The sequence below is a fragment of the Canis lupus genome, chromosome 12 (genome assembly GCF_003254725.2).
Source record: "Canis lupus dingo isolate Sandy chromosome 12, ASM325472v2, whole genome shotgun sequence".
Lineage (NCBI taxonomy): Eukaryota > Metazoa > Chordata > Mammalia > Carnivora > Canidae > Canis > Canis lupus.
In genome coordinates, this window is record NC_064254.1 from 27,473,181 (window position 1) to 27,491,050 (window position 17,870).

At 37.8% G+C, this 17,870-nt stretch overlaps 1 protein-coding gene across 1 annotated transcript in view; it reads right to left on the reverse strand.

Annotated features, from left to right (window-relative positions):
* Window positions 1-17,870, reverse strand: part of EYS (eyes shut homolog) — a 1,522,493-nt gene that overhangs the window by 100,100 nt on the left and 1,404,523 nt on the right. The window contains exon 33 of the mRNA XM_025419151.3: window positions 16,442-16,614. Coding sequence (XP_025274936.3) covers window positions 16,442-16,614 — 173 coding nt within the window. The remainder of the gene's footprint in view (window positions 1-16,441; window positions 16,615-17,870) is intronic.

A 17,870-nucleotide genomic window follows, 5' to 3' on the forward strand; every position in this document is an offset into this window, starting at 1 on the left:
AGTCCACATGTAGCATTCAATCGATATTTGTTGACAGCACTGTTATACTGACAACAATTAAAAAAAATGGAATATTTTATAAGAAAAATACCACACTTGGTTTTTTTTTGTTTGTTTGCTTTTGTTTTGTTTTGTTTTTTTTCCACATTTGAATACACTCTGGAACTGTCATAACTTTCATAGTGACCAGTTATGTTTTTGTTTTTCTACTTGTCTACACATACACTATTCTTGAGGATCCTGGTTGAAATTAAAACCAGTGTGCAAACTGATGAGGATTTTCTGTTCTCAGTGGAGACTTTTGTCATTGATTTTTTTTTCCTTGCTACATAGGCAAAACTTGAGTCCTTCATCTGAAATGAGGCAGGTTTCAGTGAGCAGTCTGTGAGGTGGATATGGAAAATAGATATCCAGACTGTGTTCTGAACAAGAAGCAAGAAAGGGGGAAGATATAGAAATATTGTGCTTATGATGCTACCAAATGGCACTCTAACTTTCTGATTAGCCAAAGGGATGAAGTTAAGGTTGATAATTTAGATGACTGATTTTTCTTGTATTTAGCTTTCTGTTGAAGTAGAATACAGAAAAGTTTACAAATCAAAATAAAAAATGCAGAGTTCATCAAGTGAACTCACTATTTCCCTGTAACCTCTTCCAAGTTAAGAATTGCTGGAATATGTTTGTTATTATTTTGTTTAGGACTTTGCTTCAATATTCATGCCTGGACTGTCATTTATTTTTCTCGTCAAAGGCAATACCTAGATTGTGCTTGTCTCGTGGAAGAAGTTGGAAGTTTTCCCCTCTTGTTTTATTCACTTGAAAAGTTTATGTAAAACTGGTGTAATTTCTTCCTTATATAATCAGAAGAGTTTGTCACTAAAGGCACACGAGTTTTGATTTTCTTAGCGGGAAGATTTTTCTTTAGGATTTTTACTATGATTCATGTTTGTTATTTTTTCTTATGCTAGTTTTAAATAGTTTTGTTTTACTAAGATTTTATGGAGTTAATATAATTTTTCAAATATATTGACATGAAGTGGTTCATCAAATCCTCCTAATATTTGTATGATTTGAAGTGATGTTTATGTCTTACTGATTAAAAATTTTATCTGACAATTAGAATAAGTCTCATATCTATAACTGGTTCTGATGCTTCAGATAATTTTTCTTTTCTTTTTTGTTTTTTAGTATGGTTTGTAATTTTTTGTTGAAAGCTGGACATGTGTCATGTAATAGGAACTAATGTAAAAAGCTTTAGTGTGGGGTTTTGTGTTAATCTGACTAGCAATTGGGCTTTATTTGATGTTTGGGGAAGCCACAGATGCCAGAGGTTTGAAACTGCTCTCGAGTCATTGTTTGTGTCTACTCTGTTAACTTTGAATTTCCTTAGTCCTTCTCTTCAGTGATAGCATATCTTGTGGCTCTGTCTGTCGGGTCCACTGTTAGTACACTGGAGCCTTGCACCTGTGGTGGGAAGGTGATGATTCAATTTCAGTCTCTTAGCAGGCTGTGTTCCTGTGTGACTTTCAGAAATTTTTTTTTAGCTTTTTTTTCCCTCCTTAGGTGAGGCAGGAAGGCAAGAGGGGCTGAGGTAGGGAACACGCCATCTCTCAGGTGGGATAAGGCCCTAGTAAAGCCTTTTCCCCAGAAAGTAGGCCTCCCTTGGCTTTTGTCACACCTTGCTCTCCTGGCTTTTTTCTTCCACCATTGACCATACTTCCCCAGTCTTCTTTTCTTTGCTCCTTTTTCTTCGATACCTACATTCTAAATGTTGTAGTTCCCAGAATGTAGCTCTCTATACATTCTCTTCAGAAGTGATTTCATGTAGTTTTATGAGTTTAAAATGAAATATCCCCTGCTTCTTTTAAAAATTTTTTTAAAAAGGTTTTATTTATTTATTCATGAGAGATAGAGAGAGAGAGAGAGGCAGAGACAGGCAGAAAGAGAAGCAGGCTCCATGCAGGGAGTCCGACATGGGACTTGATCCCGGGTCTCCAGGATCTGGCCCTGGGCTGAAGGCAGCACTAAACCGCTGAGCCACCTGGGCTGCCCATCTCTTGCCTCTTTGACTTGTCCACTTACATATTCTACAGGCATCTAAAGCAAAACTAAACTCCTGTTTCCATGCCAAGCTTCTTCTTCTCCCTTCTCAGTAAAGCATTCTATTATCTAAATTACTCAGTCCAAAAATCTGGTAGCCATTTTTGATTCTTCTCATCCTCAACACAATCTACCAGTAAGTCTTATGAAAGCTATTTTCAAATAAAACTTGAATCTAGCTAGGTTTTTCCCCACTCTGCTCAGAAAACTTCACTTCTTACATGAATTCTTGCATTAGCTACGTCTGTCCCTCTTCTTCTAGTACTCCTGACCCAAGTCATGGGTTATAAACACAAATCAAAACAAATCACTCCCCTCCTTAAGCTCATGGCTTATCATTGGACACTGAAGAAAATCCAAACTCCTTACTATGACCTACGAAGCCCTGAATGATGTGGCTTCAACTTATTTCTCTAAAGTCACTTATGCCACCCTTGCCTTGTTCTTTATGCTCTAATTTCACTGGCCTCTTCAGAGAAGCCCTCCCTGACCACCTGTCCAAGTGGGTCCCACTCTGCTGTTTTTATCATGTCATTTGTTTATTTCTTCCACAGCGTCTGTCCTAATTTGATAATACATTTATTTACTTTTTGCCTGTAGCCTTTTTGGATTTCAAGTCTCACTGAAGAAGGTATGCCTGTTTTGTTTACCAGGTTTTACTAAGCACCTGGGATGGGCCCAGCACATAATAGGTTCTTAGTTAGTATTTGTCAAATGAATAAATTATAGAATGAGTTTTCTTACAATTAAAATGACATAATTAAGCCATATTTATTATCTCATAATTTTCCAGGTAATTTCTAATATTGAGTTTCTCACTTGGATATATTTTACTAAAAGTAAAGAACATTGATGTCAGATCTAATTAATTTCTGCACCAATGGGACAACTCATAACTGATAACACATCTTTGCAAGTGCTTAGGTTTGTTTAGATAGCATTTTAATAACATGGCAAGACTTTGTCAATGATTCATAATTTTATACTATATCTATTATGCTTAAGAAGATTATTATTCATCAGTTATTATTAATTTATATTTTATAATTTCAATCTCTATTGAAATGATCAGTAATCACTTCCATGATTAGTGCTTCAAGTACAGTGTAACTGAATCTGTATTTGAGACACTTGTGGGATTCAGAGTGACATAAAAATTAAGAGCATAGCTTTGCCACAAACCAGCCATTCCTCATACTGGTTATTTACCTTAATTTTCAGTGTTCTCATCTAGAAAACGGGGATGATCTATAATAGCTGCCCTTTGTGCTCTTTTGAGAATTAAATGAGATATATAAAGCACTTAGAACAATGTCTTCATTGCAAGTTTAAATATCTGCTAACTCTGATTAGCTGCTTCATAATGAACTGTAATGAAGGAGACACAAAATAAAACAGCAGGAATAACTCATAACTGATTTTGCCTATTCTCAATCTAAGGGTTCTGATCAGAATAAAAAAATGAAGAGGAGGATGATCTATTCAACTCCTTTATTAGCTGATAAAGGAAGTGAAGTGCAGGGAGGTGAAGTGACTTGTTGGATGTCACGCAGCTGGTTGTTTCAGATTTTGGACCTGGGTGTGGGTTCTGTTCTCCAGTGCAGGGCCTTCCCCTTATACAACACTAATAGTTTAATACTGCCAACTTCAGATTTTATCATCTATAAAGTGACATAAAGGCTTATTAGTTAACAAAACAGTATTTATTTGAGTTTGCTGAAACAATGAAATTCATTAATCACAGCATGCAGATGTTAAAGAGTTGATAAGATGTGGCACCCTACTCCACTCTAGAGAATAAAGCCTGAAAAAAAGAGGTGGCGTTCTTTTGCTTTCCGTATCTAAGAATGCTTGGAGCAACACTTTTTTTCAGTTTTACCAAGTAGCACATTTGGGATATAATAATTTCTAAGTTTGTTCTTACAAAAGCTGCTTCTCTGGAAATAGGCTTTTGTCAAGGGGATTTTTTTTTCTCAAGTTAAAATTAGACTTTGCTTAATACACCCATAATTTTGCAGCCCTTTGTGTATTGCACAGGTGTTCTGATATGCTCTTATTCCAACAGGGCAAATGTTGAATAACCATGAAAGCTTTTAGATGTTGGCAGAGAGGCACCTTAAGTCCTTTGATTTGCGGGGTGGGAAATTGCATAAGCCCCTATTTGTCAGAACATGTGGAAGAGATGGCTGTTGATGCTTTCCATTTTCCTTTTGCCACACTGACTTAGACTAGAATTCAGTAGCTTAAAATATAGGCTCCTAAAGATGCACTTTCCTCCAAAGTATTTGTTTGTTACAACAAGTGATGGAGGAGAGAGGTATAATGGAGGAGGAAGCAGACGATGCTGTTAAGGGCTCTTTTAATCCACAAACAAAAAGACCTCTGGAACATATAATTCTTAAACATTCTGTTTTTAAAGCTTACATAGGCAATCAAACTTAACACACAGTGGATATGGCTATCTCAGGAAAAATCAACTCTGCCATGGTTAAGATAGCAACCCTGACAAGTACTTAGGGGACTCATGCAGCTGGGCAGCCACAGTGATATTTCTGCAGGAAATCCCCCTTTGGTGGTAGCTGTCAACAAGGTGTGTGTTAAGCCATCTACCTGGAGACTGACAGGGATACACTCCAATGAGCAGAATTATCAACCACTCACTCTGATGACAGCTTTTCTTTCTCTAGAGCTTAACATCTTCAGGGCAGAAAGAGTCTCACTTTAACAATTTCAAGTTGATTTAATACACAAGAACAAAAAAGATGAGATTCAAAAATACCCTTGGCCCCTTTAGAATGGCAAAGAGAATTACAAAATGTCATTTCTGAGACTGAATCATTAGGTGCAATATTTAGATTTGCCCTCTGGAAAAGACTGGATGTTCCCTGCCAGGTGTTAAGTCATGGATGCAAATTGAAATGGGCAGTAAAGTGCTGACTTTCAAAGAGCCATATTAACTTTACAAGGCACTAGTTATGCTCTGAACTTATTGAGAATAGCAGAGTCAGGAAAGAGTTAATTCACTTCCCGCAAATCCCTTACTCAGGACCAAAGTGCTTTCATTAGAACAAGGGAATTAAGAATATACCTATATTTGTCTATTGTTTAACCCATAGGAAAAGAAAACCTCTTAATTTAAAATAGATTAATAGGTGAGGTTTTGCAAGGTATTCTTTGTTCTACAAATTTTGAAATTTCAGAAATGAAGAGGAAGCCCAGTTCTTTGTAAATCCCTACAACACATCCTACTTATAAAAATAAGGACTCAAGTAGCCCTTTGGGAATGATGGTTCACATTAAGTGATTCCTACATTTTGAGACATGAGCCATACTACTGATATTGGATGTGTAGAACTCCCTTTTGTACTTCACATTCACATTCAGGCTTTATAAAATCATCATTACAACCAAACAGGGATCATGACTTGATTATCTAAGACTGCTTACCCTTACCTTTGGATTTGTCCTTTATTTCTCAAGGGTAAGGGATGGGATAAGGCCAGGGAAAGCATATGGAATGCTAATATTGTAGAAAGCATGTATATGTTGGATACATTGGATAATATTAATGCGACAAAGGTACCTACTAAGTCAGGCTTTGTTTACAAATTATAATTAATTTTCAGACATATTCTCTTTATTTTTTCTCATTATTTCCCCAATTAATATTTCACAATTAATATTTGTGAAATGTGCCGTTTCACAAATGCATAATGATAGGAATCCCAGAACTCATTTGCCAAGTCTTTTAATCATAGATATAGAACATGAGAGCATTGAAATGATCAGTTTAATTATTTTGACTAATCAATTCTACAGTAATTGATATGCTTTCCCAAAATGCTCCTTTGATGGATTATTGTTTTTCTCTAAAAAACTGTTTATCTGTCTGAGTTGACAAAATGATACCTCTAAAAGCGTCAATCTTTTCAGGTTTAGTTGTTCTTATCAAATATGTGAAATATAACTTGCATTTCCCTAATTATATGAATGGGAATTCATATTCACTAATTATGTGCTTCCTCATCAAAGTTGAATACTTTTAAGGACACTTAAATTATTGAAGGGTCATCATTTGCTAAGAGTACAAAGAATAAGAAAACAAGTATCAATTCATTTGACTCATTGAGAAAAATGAAGACAAAACAAAACCCTAATTGATAAATGTATAGTATGATGTAAGCATTTTTATTTTTATTAAATTGCAATCAGAAAAAGGAGAAGTAGCTCCTACTTATTCTATGTAGTTTAGGTCTCAGTGGCCTTATGTGTGACTCTTTGCGTCTGGGAATGTCTACCACATATGAACACATTTCCAGAAAATGGCCATATGACATTTTATCCTTGACTTTCTTCTTTTTTTTTTTTTTTTTTTTTTTTATATATCCTTGACTTTCTATGATGGGATTGCTGCTGGCATTAGCAGAGGCACTTGTCACTCTACTGCTGTATCCTCTTGTTGCTTTCTTCACAGCTCAGTTAGAATGAGCTAAAAGAATGCAAATTTAAGTAAATTTAATTGTATTGGGGTGAGTGGGTGGCTTTAATGTACTTTAAGAACACGAATAAGTAGCTCTTGAATATGCCGCTCCATTGTTTCCTCTAACAATATCAACCAATTGGAAATAGATAATAAATTTTATATATTAAATGTCCTAAACATTCCAACCAAAATTTAAAATAAGCTTCTCTAAATTAATTCTTTGAAATCAATGTAACTAATAAAAATCCAGGCCATGTTTGAAAGGGAATAGTCTAAATGAGTGGTCTGTAAACTTTTTAGATCATGGCCCAAATATGGTAATTTAAAATTGTTATTGGTATACAAATACACTAATATAATATGGACATCATAATACAGAAAAGTAGCAATTAAAAGATTAAGGCAAAAAAGAAAATTAATATACCACAGTGGAGTGTACATATACCACTTGGGGAACTACTGTGGTGTATTTTGTGAAAGGCTTGTTCTATGAGACAGAAGAACTCTTGGTTTAATGCTGTGTTATTAAAGGACTTCTCAGAAGCTTCACTGTGCTACTGATGTAGAAAAGACTTTTGGGATTGAAGCTGATGGCCAAGAAAGAAATTTTGAGATGTCTTTGGTGCAAAACAATAGTTTTATTAAAGCATGGGGACAGGACCTTTGGGCAGAAAGAGCTGTGCTGGGGTCATGAGGAGTGGTCCATTATATACTTTCAAGTAGGGAGGGGGTTAGGGATATCCTAGGTCCCTAAGGAATTTTGGAAGCAAAGTTTCCAAGACCTTGATGGGGCTAGCTACTGTTGAGGAAAGGTCATTCATTACTGACTAATGAAACCTTAGTCAGGAGTCAGATGTACGTTGGTGGGTCATATGTTTGGGGAAATGATTGCCAACACGTATCTTGAGGGGTTTAGAGATAAAGGAAATTTCTAAAGGAATTTTTATACGTTAAAGTAGACTTACCGGATCCTGGAAGAGTGGAGGAGGTAGGGCTAAGATCGCCTTTTGCCTTAAGTAAAGTATCAACATCGGGGCAGCTGAGTTCTTAGAGGAAGGTCACTCTGCCTGTCTCAAGAACTTGTCAGTGGGCAGTGGGGAGTAAGGACATTTAATTTTTCTTTTGCCTTTGTTTCCCACATCACTACTATACACTTGAATTCCTAAAAGGAGAACAGAGTACTATATACTATTTAAAAAAAGAGGCTGAAGTCAGGGAGATCTGGATTCCAGATTTACCCATCACCCATGAACTATTTTACTTTTGTCTGATTATTTAAATTCTCTGATCCTCAGGTTCTTTATCTGCACAATGGAAATGATGACATACCTCATTGGGTTATTATGTAGATCATATAGGAAGATGAAGGTAAAGTACTTAGCTGAGGACCTGGCATATAGTGAGCACTTAGTAGATGTGAGTTCATTTCAACACACTCTTTTTTATGGGCCACCTTACAACACTGTGGACCACACTTTTTGAAATGTTCCAGATTAGATTATTCATTCATTGCTTGTTTTATTAGTTTACTTTTTCAATTTGACACTTATTGACTAGCTCTTAAGTAATAGGCATAATAGTAGGCTCAAGGTAAGAGCTTAGTTGAATATTCTGTAGAACTTTCAAATTTTCATTTCTGCAAAAACATGAGAGCCTACCATATGTCAGGCAACATTTCCTACTCCACAGGTATGGTGATGGCCAAGGCAGATGTGATATCTACCATCACAGAGCTGACTGTCTGAGGGAAGGACTCACACGATACATAGCCAACATTTTAAGGATAAATACAAGGTAGTGTGAACTGACAGAGGGTATAAGATGGGGGCTACAGAATGAGGTGGGATCTGTCCATGTCAGGTCTGCACTTTCTTTTAAGCAGTTCTTACCTCATCCCAAGAGACAGAGGAAGCTATTTTCAAGCACAAAGTCATGGGATGACAAAATATTCAAAAAGACAATATGAGTGTGTCAGTGGAAATAGACAAACAAAAAATGCCTTGAACTGAGTAACTGCTAATCACTGTATGGAATGGTAGGCAATTTACATCACACACCGGCATCTCCATCACTGTTTATTTCATTCCTCTCTATCAATAAATTCCATTGCCTCTTCATAAAATGTTGACTTTACAGTCTTTCACGAAGCATAAATTTACCCAGACTCTAGTCAATTTTCTGTTTCTGTGAAGAGTTTTTTAATGTACAGCAAATGTGTTTGTGTTCTCCATTGCTTGGTAACTGGCAGGTGCATCACGTTAGCACAGCTCTTAAACCAACCAAGCATAACCTGATAGGTGTGGTAGGATCTGACAGTATTCATTTGATACCAAAAAATCGACTCTTTGTGGGGGGCCCTGGGCTGACAAAGCTGCAAAGTTCAATTCTCTGGCGAGCTATGGGATAAACTGCAGAGGTCTACGTTTCTGCAAATGTCTACAAAATCAATTAGCCATAAATATATTCAGGAGAGACAATTCTACTCCAGTGTGCAGTCTATCCATTTTAAAGACATTTTTAATAAGCAGGAAATGCTTGTGTGGGGAGGGAAAATTCTGTGAGGTTGCTAAACAATGACAAAGTGCTGGATTGAACAGAAGGAACATTTTGTCTTTGCAGTTTAGTGTTCTACTGCTGGTGTTCCAGAGGTAAATGGTTAGTAAGAGTTTGATAGTGAATATTCTTTGTTCTCTGTTTAAAAGCAGACAATAAAAAAAATATAAAAGCAGACAATAATAGCTGCATGCCTTCCTAGGAATTGAGATGTGAAAATCTACAAATTAATTTGATTTTTCATTTAGTGTGATTGTTACAAATTGCCTCATGGGGGTACTTTTAAAATAAGAGGTAATGTTTCATAAGTAAGATCTAAAATTTGTTGTCTTATTATTTTTTTAATTTGCAAAAGTATCATTTTCATTTTGCTGCTTGCTTTGGTATTTCTTTTACAGTATTAGAATAATGTTCATACCATAATTTTATTGGGTTGCAAAATATATTTTATAAAGTTGTAATTTATTAAATCTCCTAGACTGAAAGAAAATAAATAAGACACAAGAAATCCTGTACTTTCTCTCTCTTTGAGAAGGAATCGAAGAGCTTATAAATAAAATCAGAAATATTTGAGAAAACATATCAGGATATAAAGTTCAGTAACCATATCAGTAAGTATGAAGTTTAGCTACATATAACAGAAAATGTATAACAAAATAGTAGAGATTTAAGCAAAATAGATTATTTCTCCCTCATTAACAAAAATGTGTGACATTGGACAATCGCTGAATGGTATGGTGTGGTTCCAGAGTTATCAGGGACTTAATTAAGCTTTTCCATCTTTTTTGCTTCATCATGGTAGCATGTATATTCAGTTTTCAAGGTTGCTTAAGATCCAAGATGACCTCTGGAATTTGAGTCACCTCTTACACATTATAAGCTTAGAATGAACCTAAAAAGGGGGTCCCTGGGTGGCTCAGTGGTTTAGTGCTGCCTTCTGCCCCCGGCGTGATCCTGGAGTCCTGGGATCGAGTCCCACGTCGGGCTCCCGGCATGGAGCCTGCTTCTCCCTCTGCCTGTGTCTCTGCCTCTCTCACTCTCCCCCTCTCTCTCTGTCTGTCTCTCATGAATAAATGAATAGAATCTTAAAAAAAAAAAAAAAAGAATGAACATAAAAAAAGAATCAAGGGTGGGAGTCATGTCGCTCTTCAGGAGTTTTCCCAGAGGTCAGTACAATCCTCGAACACTTCTGCTTATATTCACTTGTCATAACTTAGTTCCATGGCTCCTCTGTTTTAAGGGAGGCTGGGACATTTTAGTTGGGCACATTACTGCCTCCAATACAATCAGGGATGCATTAGTAAGAAAGGAGAGAATAGATTGTTTGAGAAACTGGTGGCTCTGCCGGAACCAATATAATTCCCCAAGATAAAATACCTTACTATCTTGTTTTTAATAGGTGTGTGTGTGTGTGTGTGTGTGTGTGTGTGTGTGTGTGTGTAATATAACTAAACCCAACACCACTCATTGCTAGGAAGAAAAATGCCTTCAGAGAAAGATGACAGAAGTAACTAGAGACACATGAGCAATTTCTAAACCTAATGAAAGACTGACTAGGAAACATCTTTCCCAGATACACACACACACACACACACACACACACACACACACACACAGACTCATTCGCTTATAAACACAAACTAGTAGTAATAATTATTGGAACAAGAACTGTAACTTTGCAGCGACTGCCACTTGCACAAATGAAAGAAAGGTGTTAATTCAGTGCAGTGGGTGGGATTGCAGGAGTCCATCAAAGCTATTTTTCAAGAACGTTTCAGTGTACAATAATATATATATTTATTTTAAGTGCTGCTTTTTTAGCTGTGCCAATCTAACTTTTTTTCTTTGCAGATGCTGAAATAGAAAAAAAGGTGAAAGGCAGGAGGTGTGAACCTTCCCACTGAGCAAAAGGAGAGGCAATTCCCTCAGTTCTTAAGGAAGAAAAAAAATGCAGGACACTAAAAGGTTGCCTTCAACCCAGAACAAGAGGAATCACTTTCCTGAGTGCTTTCTTGTGTGGCCACAATCACCCCTGTCTCCTTGCTCCCCTCTGGGATTGGGCTTGATCCTCTAACATTTCTTTGTAACCAGGAGCTAGAAAATAGACAATTTAAACATGGAGGGAAATGAGGGATATTGAGACGGGTTTAACAGCAGGGTAATCAAACAGCTGTTGAGTCGGAGAGAAAAAGCTGGATCATATCAGAGTGGATGCTATCAAAAGAGTTACGAGCTTACATGACAGAAAATTACATATACTTGAAATATGCCATTACAAAATGCCAGCCTGACATTAAGCTGCTTTATAGAGGTATCATGTCCTTAAATAGCCTGGTGATTATCTGTATCCCTGGAGCGTTGCTTTCCTACCTGACTTTGTAATACCCTGGCTTGTCTCTAATCACTGCAAAGAATGTCACAAGTTAGAAAAATTCTTAAAAAGGAAATTAATTTTGATCTCCTTTGACATTCTAGAGTTTTCTTTTCAGCTAGGATGGAGATCCAGCCCTCTTTCCCACAATGACAAGATGTGGTAGTTTTCTGTGGGGTCAGAGTCTTGGCTTGAACGCTCTTAAAAAAACACACACACACACACACACAAAAGCATTTTCTATGTGTCCAGTGATATGTGAAGCAATTTACATGAGTCATCTCATTTATTTCTCATGAACTCTGTAAGTTAGGTTCTATTAGTAGATTGTTTGAAGTCGAAGCACAGAGAGACCAAGTGACTTGCCCAAGGTCACTCTGCAGGCTATGCAGCAGGGGAGTGGGGATTTTAACCCAGCCACGCGGATTCCAGGGTCTAGGCTTTCAAGCTACATGTTACACTATTTTCTTCAAAAGCCATGCTCCATTGACAGGCGCAGCAGGCTGGGAGGATACAGTAAATTAAGACATATTTTTAGAAGGGACACAGAGAGCAAGAAACAAGATAAAGCATTCCCCCCTTTGCCTTTAAAATGATGTGGTTAAGAAAACAAGAAGAGCTTATTCTTGCATATAGGAAGAGGCAACAGGAAGTGTGAATGAGGAGCACGAATGTGGAAAGTAAAGCACTTTACAAAGGAAGGCAGCTGTGAATTTTCCATTTGCAGTGTTTGTTTATTTTGGCTCCTGTCATCACTGCCATGATTGCCCCGGGAAGAATTCCCCAGTGGAAACATCAACAAGGTAGGAAACATCATAATTATATTTCCTATTATCCTCCAAAGAATCTATTTAATATGGTAGATATGGCTATAATCTGAAAGAAAAGTGCTATGTAGCAAATACAACTGCTGATAAAACTGGCTGATTTTTCATCCTCTGGTATTAACAAAAAGGCAAAGATAAAAAACGGAGTTTGGATATTAGTCTGTGCCTTTTCTCACGTGTGGTTGCAACTGGGCACCAGCTATGCTTATCGGTTTGCTCTATGCTTTTCTCTATTGAATAGATATATATTCAGTATGTTCTAGAGAATCTCCTGAGGGTCAGATTGGTAACAGTGAATGGTCCAAGAAATGATATGGGACACTACCCTGTACTAGTTGGGGGAGTAAAGATGGCTCCTGGAGGGAGCTGCCACTTTGGGCATTTTTGTGATTGTTACTGGAGTGTTGATGTGTTAAGCTCTCTTTCCTCCTATTGATCTCCAGCTTCTCTAGCTCTTTTGCTTATCTGAGATGCTTGCAAGAGCTTGCACTTTTGCTAGTTTTGTATGGCAATGTAGAAGTGTGGGAAAATAAGGTCCTGCAGGGGAACCCTCAGTTAAAATGAACCAGGAGTCAATGGTTAAATGCATCTCTCTTTTGTCCTGTGAGCAGGCAATTGTCGGAATCATCCTATGATGATGATTAGGAAATGTAAAACGTTTCCTCCTAAGATCAGACAATGTTGTCATTTTAGATGGTTCCTCATAAGGTCTCAGAATCGAGCACAATTGGCCACAGTTCAACCCCACAGGACATCTTTGTACTGACTTTCTCCCTTTCCTGTTTTATTCCCTCCAAGTCTCCACTTCGCTCCAGTTTCTTGAGATCGTTTCCAAAATAAACTGTTGAATGCAATTCTTTATGCAGTTTCTTGAGATCGTTTCCAAAATAAACTGTTGAATGCAATTCTTTATCTAATGCAATTCTAGATCTAAGCTAAGGTAATGTAACATCACCAGAGGAACAATATTTATGGGCTGAAAGATAATGTGGGAGGGGTGTTTGGGGACGGTATTGGCATTTCACATGGCCTTCTCTCCTTTACCAGATCCGTAAATAGTGGAACTCTGGTTCTTGGCTCTCTTCACCTCTTTGTCTACACTTTCTTCTTAGATAATCTCTGATTCCATGGTGTTAACCACCACCTCTACTTTGATGACTCTCCAAATTATATCTTTAGTCCTGAACTCTCCTATGAGCTTGAGCGTAATTTACCCAATTGCTTATATATATCTTCTCCGTTTGGATATCTAACAGGCATCTTTTTCTTCATCTGTACATAATAAAACTTGTTTATCTCCCAATAATGCCCTATTAAAACCCTGTTATACTCTGAATCCTCCTCATGGCACAACAATAAAATAAAATACCTATAGTCCAAACAAATAAAATAAAGAACTCTAGATGTTCTTGATTCAGCCCTTCTCACACTCTTTTCAGCAAGTTCTGTCACTACTATCTCCAGAACAGATCTCAAGTTCACCCACTTATTTCCATCTCCACTTCCCTGGTTTTAGGCAAAATTATCTTTTGTCAGGGTCACTGACAAAAGCCTTCTAAAATCAATATTCTGCAGTCAGAATGATTTAAACAAATACATACATACCACCTGCCTCTTTAAAACCTTCCAATGGCTTCTTAAGACACTGAGAAATAAAAGTCTAAAACCTTCCCATGTGCCTAAGACCCTTTATGATGTAGGCCCTGCTCATGTCAGATACAGTTTTCTCCCTTGCTCTCTTATGCTCTGCTAGAGCAGCACCTTTTCATTCTTCAAAAACCCCAGGTTCTAGCTCTTTTCAGAGTCTTTCATTTTTCTGAAACTTCTGCTTGAATAGTTGTTTTCTTGGTTTCATATGTCCTATTTCTTATTCTTTAGGCTTTAGCATAAATCTCTACTCTTCTGGAGTCATTCTTGTCAAGAGCACCTGCCTGGAAGAGTACCCTTCTCCCTAGTTACTCCCTACACTCCTTATTTATTTCCTTCATAATTCTTTTCTTAAACTTTATACTGTGTTGTGAGCTGTTTTATTTTCTTTTGATCTTCTCAGCTAGAAGGTAAGCTTCATGAGGGCAGGAATCTCAAATTGCTCTGGCACTTTTGTGGAATATATTAGTGGAAGGGTTAATTATTTTGAGAAATTCCTCTGCACGTATGAATGTCTTCTTACCTACAATGAAACAAGGAGACTAATAAATTTTGCTAATATCTCCTGTCTCAATAGTCCATTAATCTCTGGATCTCTGGAGCCCTAATAAGAGCAAGAGATGGGAATAAACAGCTTTTTTGTAAATACGGGAAGACATGCTTATAAATCTTCACTTCTTGTGGCACCTGGGTGGCTCAGTCAGTTAAGCATCTGACTCTTGATCTCAGCTCAGTTCTTGATCTCAGGGCCATGAGTTCAAGTCCCTCCCTGGGTTCCACACTAGGTGTGGAGCCTACTTAAAAAAAAATCTTCATTTCTTATTTCATGTGATCAGTCTGATTTTCAACTACAAAGCGACACTGATGATTCATCCTTCAGTAATCAAATGTTTTTGTGATCAACTGCATTTTTCAATAGCTTTTACCTCAATAGAATGAATGGTTCTGTTTTTATTGGAAAGGTAAAACTTCAATTCCATTGGGTGTACAATGCCTTTTCTATTATAAAAGTGACTTGGCTAACTTCTGACATAACTCTGACACAAAGAGAATGAAACTCATTGTACTTCTTAACTTCCCCTCTTCCAGCTAAGTATAAATCCATTGTCCCAATTCCCTTAAAGATATATATTATCAAAAATTTCAATACCTTTTAGTCACAAATTCTTCTTTATCTAGTTTCAATTTTTATACCTGTTAAGTCAGGGTGTGGTGCTCTAGCTTTTTGAGGAGGCAGGACAGGTTAGATCGGTTTGTTTCATTTTGCACCTGGGGCATAGTGACCTCTGCTCACTTTGATAACCTTACTCTAGAATTTGGTAACAAATACCACTAACACCAAAGAGGTAGTAAGCTTTGTTTTTTTAAAATTTTTATGGTAGAGGGCACTGGAGTGCCTCAGTCAGGCGAGCATCTGACTCTTGATTTCGGCTCAGGTCATGATCTCAGGGGTGTGAGCCTGAGCCCTGTCAGACCTCAGGACTCAGCAGAGAATCCGCTTGAGATTCTGCACCCCCTCAAATAAATTAAATCTTAAAAAAAAAACAATAAAGTTTTTATGGTGAAAATAAAAATGAAACAAGTCCAATCCTGAGTTGATGAAATATTAATACCAAATACTTATAATTATCTCTAGAAATATTTATTTCTCTTTATCAAAGCTAATATTACCTTCTTAGGCAAGTTACTTCTTAAAACAATCTTATATTATAGTATCTTGTTCTTTTTTGTGATTTAGGATTTCCACATACTAGATTTTCCTAAGGAGAGGCCCATGGATATTATTTGTGATTTTTGTTTCTTGCTTTAAAATAACCATGTCATGGGTTTTTAATATGTCTGTCTTTGTTTAAAAACAACAACAACAACAACAAAACTGGTCTACAATACCTAGATCTGTTAATATTGTGTCCTCAGTTTGCCAAAATGAGATAAAATATTTTGATTTTATGTATTGCATCTGATTTTCCTTGTTACTCTTTGAGCATTAGAATGACTTTGAGGGGATCCCTGGGTGGCTCAGCGGTTTGGCACCTGCCTTTGGCCCAGGGCGTGATCCTGGAGTCCCGGGATCGAGTCCCACGTCAGGCTCCCGGCATGGAGCCTGCTTCTCCCTCCTCCTGTGTCTCTGCCTCTCTCTTTCTCTCTGTGTCTATCATAAAAATAAATAAATAAATAAATAAATCTTTAGAATGACTTTGAGATTTTATAACACAGAGATTTTTCTGTAGTCTAACCTCAGGGAGCACTCATTACTTCCTTTGTAATTACATGATGGCTGTGAGAAATACCTGCTCAGTGATCAGTCTCATTAATAGTTCTTGTCTGGATTGACTTGAAAAGAACCAAGGAAAAGATTAGACATGTTTGATCAGTCAGGTACTGTCTTTGGTTCCTCTGAGTGACTTGTCTACACCTCACATCCTTTTGCCCCCACACCATGCTTAATAATGCTCCTACCGTCCTTGCAGAGGAGTCCAGACCTCCCATACGGGCAGAGGCAGACAATATCTGTCCTGGATTTAGGAACACAGGTGGCACCATTTCCACATGGGTTGTTTTCACAGGTTGCATACTGGCACATCTTGCCTGAGTACAGCCGTGGACACTCACAAAACCAGTTTCCATTATCACTGAGGAGGGAAAAGGAATGATACAACCGATAAGAAAACAGTTGATCTTTCACACACAGGCACAAATACACACACAAATAAAATGAAAACTGCAGCTTGTCTTCCCCCTTTCTCTTTCTGTCAACTTTAAAATATCTGTAGCTGTGTACTTCACATCGAAAGAAGACTAGCAGCTTTATAGTTTGCCTGAAGCCATGAGTTCTATTTTAAGCCATCTATTTTTATTTTTGAATTATCTCACCTTTTGTTTCTCACTGGGTGCCTTTCTAGGACTTCATTAAATATGTGTGGCATTGCCTCAGTAAAGTGCTTCAAATGTATATTAGAAGAAAACATCTTAGAGGAGAATTTCAAGCTGGGGATAAGCTTTTTCCACTGAGGACAAAGTCTTCCAGAAGCCACCCTTGAGGTAACTTGGAAAGAAAAGCACTGTGGGGAGCCGTAATGACTAAACATCTCTCCAGCTTCAAATATGGCTTGGTGGCCCCAGGCTGAGAGTGTCTGTGAAAGCAGAGCTGAAAACTATGCTCACCTGCTGGGCAAGCCTTCTTCAGGGGGGAAGGTGACCGGAAATCTGGTATTTCTGCCTTCCTTGCATCTATTCCCCCCCTTTTAAAGTAAAAGTAGCCCCAGCTTGCCTTTGCGGACCACTCCTCCACTATTCTTAGCACACGCTGACCTGGAGGGCAGAGCCCCACTCCTGGTGTCAATCCCAGTGATTAGTGCAGGATGGACCCAAGGCCAAGACAGCTGACAGCTTTCTCTGTAGACATTACTACTCTGGTAGCTGCTGGTAGTGTTTGCCGCTTCCGAGGGGAGAGCATGGCTAAGAATAGAGGATAGATGCCTAACAGTGCAAATGTAAGGGACTGGAGCAGATGGATGGTTGATATTATTCGGGTACTAGATCCAACTGTTACTCTGTAGTAATGCGAACCAGTGGTTGGTTGGTTTGTTTATTTATTTTAAAGATTTTATTTATTTATTCTTGAGAGACACACACACACAGAGAGAGAGAGAGAGAGAGAGAGAGAGGCAGAGACAGGCAGAGGGAGAAGCAGGCTCCATGCAGGGAGCCCGATGTGGGACTCGATCCCGGGACTCCAGGATCAGGCCCTGGGCCGAAGGCAGCGCTAAACCGCTGAGCCACGGAGGCTGCCTGAACCAGTGGATTTTAACCCCCTTTTTAATCTTCAAGCCAGTTTGAATGGGGGTTTTGTCACTTGCAATTAAATGAATACTATTTAATATTGATG